Consider the following 6000-nt stretch of genomic DNA (forward strand, 5'->3'; position numbering starts at 1 on the left):
ATGCAACACCAACAAACACTCTACCAGCTCTAGACCAATCGCTTGAATTTTTTTTTTAATTTTTATTGGATGTTTTATTTACATTTCCTATGTTGTCCCCTTACCCCATCCCCCACCCACCCGCTTGAATTTTTTAATATGCAAGATAAATATATTTATACCTTAAGTCGGTTACGTGGACATTCTTATGTTTTCTGAAGTTGAGCTCAACTGTAACCCACACCAAGTCATCACCACATCCATCTTATCCCCAGATGGTTTTCCAAGGTCACCAACAAAAGAGGGAGGTGTGGGGGAAAAAGCCCCCAGTTTAGACTCTCACTTAGTTGCTTTCCCTGGCCCAGTGCTAGTGTGCTTGCCTAGCATACATGAGGCCCTGGGTTCTATTTTCGAGCCTGAGGGAGGAAGAACTGGTTGAGGGAAAACATTTGAACGTAACTGTTGTTGCAAGAAAGCCCCTTGTGCACTCTCTGACCCCTTCGGCAAGTGTTACTAAGCCTTAAGTCTGTCCTTCTACCCTCAGGTTGATGACACAAAGGCTCTCCAGAATGGACACTCTCCAAGCCGTTCATGTATGGGTGATTCTTTTAAAAAAGATTCCCGTATATAAACGTGTTACCTGCATGCATGTATGGGTACCACAGACAGGCGTGGTGCTCATGGGATGCAGAAGAGGCACTGAATCCTGAGGTTACAGGTGTTTGTGTGGCTTCTGTTTTTTGTTTTGCTTTTGGACAGGGTTTCTCTCTGTATCCTCAGCTGTCCTGGAACTCTATAGACCAGCTTGGCCTCAAACTCACAGAGATCCACCTGCCTCAGCCTCCTGAGTGCTAGGATTAAAGGTGTGTGTCACCACTGCCCAGCTTTGGAGTTACAGGTGCCACGTGGATGCAAGGAATGAAACCCAGATGCTCTGCAAAAGCCAGTGGTCTTAACTCCCTCCAGCCCCTGGGATTTGTTTTTAATTGAAGTATAATTTATGCAGAATAAACTGTTGTCTAGTTCTCTTGTGTTTTGTAGACCCTCAGGGGATGGTCTCATAGTCCCAGGGAGGAATTCTCTTGTGCCTCTCTCTTGGTCTTCAGACCTCCGAACCTTCAAGTCATCCATGCGAATCTGAAGCCTTTCCACTGCCCTGTCCAGCACCATGTAGTGACTCTTCATCGTGTCTATCTGGTGGCCCCAAACTCTCTCCAGCTCTTCTTCCTAAACGGGAGAACAGGAGAGATAGTGACATCCAAGGCCTCTGCTTCTGATGCTGCTATAAGTGGAAGGGTCCTGAGACCAAGAAGGGATACCAAGCCTGTGTACACCAGTCTGTCATCTGACAGCACATGAAATACTTATTGACAGAGACAACAGAGCCCCCAGATTAACTCTGCACGGATGCAGCTGCTGTGCCACCCCAAGCATTTCTTCAGAGCTTTACTGGGAAGGTGATAGTCAAGAGGCTGGATCCTGGCTCAAGGCAAGCCAGCATCTTCTCAAAAACCCCTCTGTGATCATGATGCTGACCTGCAGCCTGGCCTTCTGGAGGTTGACAATCTTTTCCTCCAGTACATTGACTGTGTTACCAAGCACACCGGAGCTTCCCATGTTAGCTGAAAGTAAAAAGAAGGTGCAGCTGTTAAGAGGAATGCTGGAGGAACGTGACTGGAGAGAGCTGCCATGCTTGTGCCATGTCCCAAAGGAAGACAGTGGGTAAGTCTGGGGGCACTTAAACAGAATGAGAGATTTTCTATTACAGTTTTAAAGAAATGCACACAAGGAATTCTTTTGTGAACCAAGCATGGTAGTGCATGCTTTTAATCCCAGTGCTCAGAGGAAAAAGCAGACAGATCTCTGAGTTGGAGGCCATCCTGGTCTACAGAGTGAGTTCCAGGACAGCCAGGGCTACACAGAGAAACCCTGTCTTAGAGAAAGAGACAGGGAGAGTGGGAGAGAGGGAGAGACGGAGAGATGGAGAGACAGAGAGACAGAGAGACAGAGAGACAGAGAGACAGAGAGACAGAGACAGAGAGACACTAGTGCTTAAGCCAAAGGAATGAGTGGCTAATGTTTGAAAGCAGTTTGTTGAGGAAGCCAAAGGAGGCAGGCTACAGGGAGGATGGCAGCCTCTGCTGCCCTCCCCAGGCCTACCTAGGTAATTTAAGCGCTGGTTTAAGGTGGTTGACAGATTGGCAAACTCTTCTTTCAGAGAGTCATGTCTGGTAGGCATCTGAGCAATATGGCTCATGGAGTACTGTACAGCCTTTTTCTTTTCTTCAGGACTTGTAGCCTGCATGGCATTCACCATGGCCTGGGACAGGATTGGTTTGGGTGTAAAGGGGTTAAAGGGTGCTGCAAACTCTTCAGGAAGCTCTTCCATCTCATCTTCACCAAAGGGTATGCCCGCGGTAGCCCCACGGCCGAATCCTGCACCCAGGAAATCTGCAAAGGCCCCTAAAGGCCCTGATGATGCTATGAGTGCTGCTTTGGCAGCCAGCTGGCTTGCAGGAACATCCTGGACGGCCTTGACGGCATCTTTGGCTACCTGGGCAGCTGAGTTTGCTGCGGCTGCGTAGGCGGCAGCAGCTGCTGCAGCTATGGCAACAGCAGACCTCAACTTCTTTAGGGCAGATGGAGGGCCCTTACGACGTGGTTCCGGGGCCTTGTCCTTCTGGGGTTTGTCTTTGTAGATCATCTTTTTGAGGGTTTTGACTTCAGGAATCTCATCTGTGGTGACTCCGTCTTGGGGAGTCACATCCTTAGGGGCTTTATGATGGGAAGCCCTCTTGGGGGCTCTGTACCTGGAGACCTTTTCCTTGGAAACCCTCTCCCGAGCAGCTCTTCCCCTGGGAGCCCCGTCTGTAGGCTCTTCCTGGGGAGCCCCTTCAGTAGGGATCTCTTCCTCGAGAGCCCCATACTCAGCAATCTCTTCCTGGGGTGCCTCATCCATAAGCATCTCTTCCTGATAGCCTTCCATATAGAATTCCTCATCTTCATCCCCTCTTTCTTCAACATCTGGGAGCCGGTGGATCTCTTGCAGCAGTGGCTGACTCCACGGTATTCCAGTGTCTACGGTTGTGAAACGAGCCCTGGCCATCTGGCCCATAGGGCGAAATGGCCCTAGGCCAGGCTGGTAGGGACCCATATCCCACATAGGCCAAGCCCTAGCCCAGCCTCTAGGCGGTAAGGACCATGCACCTGGAGGAACCGTTCCAGGTCTAGGCCCATAGACTGGCATGAAACCAGGCCCAGGCGCGAATCCAGGGACAGGGACAGGGACAGGCTGTCTCATACTCTGTGTCTGAGACACAGAAGCCTGAGCCTGCTCTATCCCCTGGGAATCGGGGAGTCCAACAGCCCGAGTGAGCTCCTCGTGCCTGAGGACAGCTGTGGTTCCAAGCTGCTTCACGGTAGGTATAGGGGTGGCACTGTGGATGGGGACATGAATGTAGCCAGCATCCTCAGGAGACTCTGGAAGAGAGGTCATGCTCGGCCATACACCTGACGGCTCCACTTCCAGCTTTTGCTGTTCCTGCAGGGGAAGGAGCTGAGCTGGTTGGTCTGTTCCCACCCCCCGCCCTTTATACCCGTCTTCCTTTTCCACTCACCGGACTGAACATGGCCTCGTGGAGGCCACTCCAGAGCACCAACTCCTCAGGTTGGGGGACAGCACGAACCTTGTTCTGGAGGGTAACCTGTGTAGTGGGATGGAGAAAGTGAATGGATGATGGGGTAGGGCAGGGTGGGGGATGGGATAGCATGAGTATAGCTGCCACACCTGCTCTGGGGGGACTTGCCTGCTCACCGAAACCCTTTCCAGAAAGTGCTGTTCTCCAAACTCACTGTAGCCTCTAGTGCACAGGGCAAGAGACTGGAAACCAAAGATCTTACCACTTCCCGCTGCAGGGCACCCAACTTCCGGTTCTGTATTTTCAAGTCGTCACCGAGAAGTTCCACTTTTTGTGGGTTTACCTGTCCAAGAAACTGAACCTGAGGCTGGGGTTCGGATTCCCGTCCCAGCCTGGCTGCTTCTCATGATATTAGCTAACTGAATTTGGAACCGAAGGATGGAATTTCCCATAAATTAAAAAAAAAAAGTTTGGGAAATGCTGGGTTACAAAGTATTTAACAATCTTTGAATTTTTCAGGACCATAAATAAGTAGATCATTAAGAAACCCCGTGGTGGTGGTGGGGGGGCTGGAGAGATGGCTCAGGGGCTAAGAACACTGACTACTCTTCCAAAGGTCCTGAGTTCAATTCCTGGCAACCACATGGTGGTTCACAACCATCTATAATAGGATCTGATGCCCTCTTCTGGTGTGTCTAAAGACAGCAACAAAGTATTCACATGCATAAAATAGATAAATAATTTTTTTTTTAATGGATCTTCAAGAGAGGCAAGGGTGGCAGAGCAGACATGGAAGGACTGGAAAAGGACTGGGAAGTTAGCATGAGTTGGGTGCATGACATGAAGCTCACAGAGAATCATGGGAAAAATAGACTTGTGGAGAGGAGAGGTGGCAGTGTAGCCGGTAATATGCTGGCCAAGCATATCCAGAGCCCTCAGCTCGATCCCCAGTGTTGCATAAAGCCAGGAGTGGCGATACATGCTGTGACGTGGAGCGTTTGAATCAGATCTAAGCCAGTCTCAACTACGGGAGGCCAGGCTGGGCTACAAGGTACCCTGTTACAGAGCAGGTTGACACTGAGGACAATGGATCTGCAAGGGATGAGCCAAGGAGAAATTATTTCTCAGATATACTTGCCCTAAGGTGTTCTTTCTGGCATTTCGTGGTCCTGACCCAACCCCAGATTAGCCCAAGGCTCAAATGTTACAGTAAATCACTCTTTGGGGCAAATGGCCCAGCTGCCACACTTTGTAGCTTGCAGGTAAAGAGCTGGCTCCCGGCCCTAGCTCGACTTCATTTGCTGTGGTCTGGAGGCTGCTGCCTCTTGCTCCAGGGATTCTGTGTCGCTCCATGGCAGGCTGGGACGTGCTCAAGCTGATGACATGGAGTAGTAGGAGCTCCTGTGCCTGTGCTAGATTTAACCTGCTTTTTAGAGTGGCTAGTGCTTCCAGTGAAAGGAAAGCGGTGAACCTAACTCTGCAGTTGCCCAATACTCATGCAGCCCTGAACCTCCCAACCATCTGTCACTCCAGTTCTAGGGATCTGACACCTTCTTCTGAACTCTGCATGTACCAGACACACACATGGCATACAGACATGAAGGTGGGCAAAACACCCATACACAAAACATTAAAACACATACACCACCCACCCATATCCACCCAGCCCCCACCACCACGCATTTTAAGCAATTTAGAAAGTAACAACTAATAAATTCTATTATTTTTCCTAAGTCAAGATGAAGTGGGTTTCTGTTACTGATGCCTGATGCTTAGCACAGCAGAGGGAGGACTGTGTAGAGGGAATCACAGAAAGTTCAGGGGGGCAGGGCAAATGGTTTGCTAGGGTGACTTAAACCTTTCTCCTCCCTTTCTGATAGAGTGAAGGTAGAGGGATGACTACCTTTTCAAATATGAACTTAATTGTGTCCACATCCTTCTGAACAGTTTCAACAGTGCTCTTGAGTATATGAAGGTCACTGAGCAGATCCTGCAGAGTCTTGGTAAACTGAACAGGGAGAAAAGGGAGGAAGACATGAAACTTGGTGTAAAAAGAATAAGTCACATTAGAAGCTTTTGGTAACAGCCACCTAAGGGATCTTCTTGGTTCTTGAAAGGCCTAAAGTGGATATACCCAGAAAACTGAGAACAGCGCTGTGATCCCCAAGCAGCCTGGGTAGGAAAGGCACATAAAATAGCTCTTTATCTTGGGCATCTCTTTCTCTCCCCACCCCCTTCTTTGTGTGTCTCTCTCTCTCTCTCTCTCTCTCTCTCTCTCTCTGTGTCTCTGTGTGTGTGTGTCTGTGTGTGTCTGTGTGTGTGCCTCTCTCTGTGTGTGTCTCTCTGTGTGTCTGTGTGTGTGTCTCTGTGTGTGTTTGTGTGA

The 6000-nt window shown here is 49.6% G+C and overlaps 1 protein-coding gene across 1 annotated transcript in view; it reads right to left on the bottom strand.

Annotated features, from left to right (window-relative positions):
• The window catches only part of CUNH16orf96 (chromosome unknown C16orf96 homolog), a 30347-nt gene that overhangs the window by 12219 nt on the left and 12128 nt on the right, over positions 1 to 6000 (bottom strand). Inside the window, exons 2-7 of the mRNA XM_028788407.1 lie at positions 5521 to 5625; positions 3880 to 3960; positions 3597 to 3683; positions 2140 to 3520; positions 1516 to 1601; positions 1096 to 1206 (exon numbers count right to left, since the gene is read on the bottom strand). Coding sequence (XP_028644240.1) covers positions 1096 to 1206; positions 1516 to 1601; positions 2140 to 3520; positions 3597 to 3683; positions 3880 to 3960; positions 5521 to 5625 — 1851 coding nt within the window. The remainder of the gene's footprint in view (positions 1 to 1095; positions 1207 to 1515; positions 1602 to 2139; positions 3521 to 3596; positions 3684 to 3879; positions 3961 to 5520; positions 5626 to 6000) is intronic.

This window comes from Grammomys surdaster, unplaced genomic scaffold, assembly GCF_004785775.1.
Source record: "Grammomys surdaster isolate TR1022 unplaced genomic scaffold, NIH_TR_1.0 125745, whole genome shotgun sequence".
In the NCBI taxonomy this organism is placed as follows: Eukaryota; Metazoa; Chordata; class Mammalia; order Rodentia; family Muridae; genus Grammomys; species Grammomys surdaster.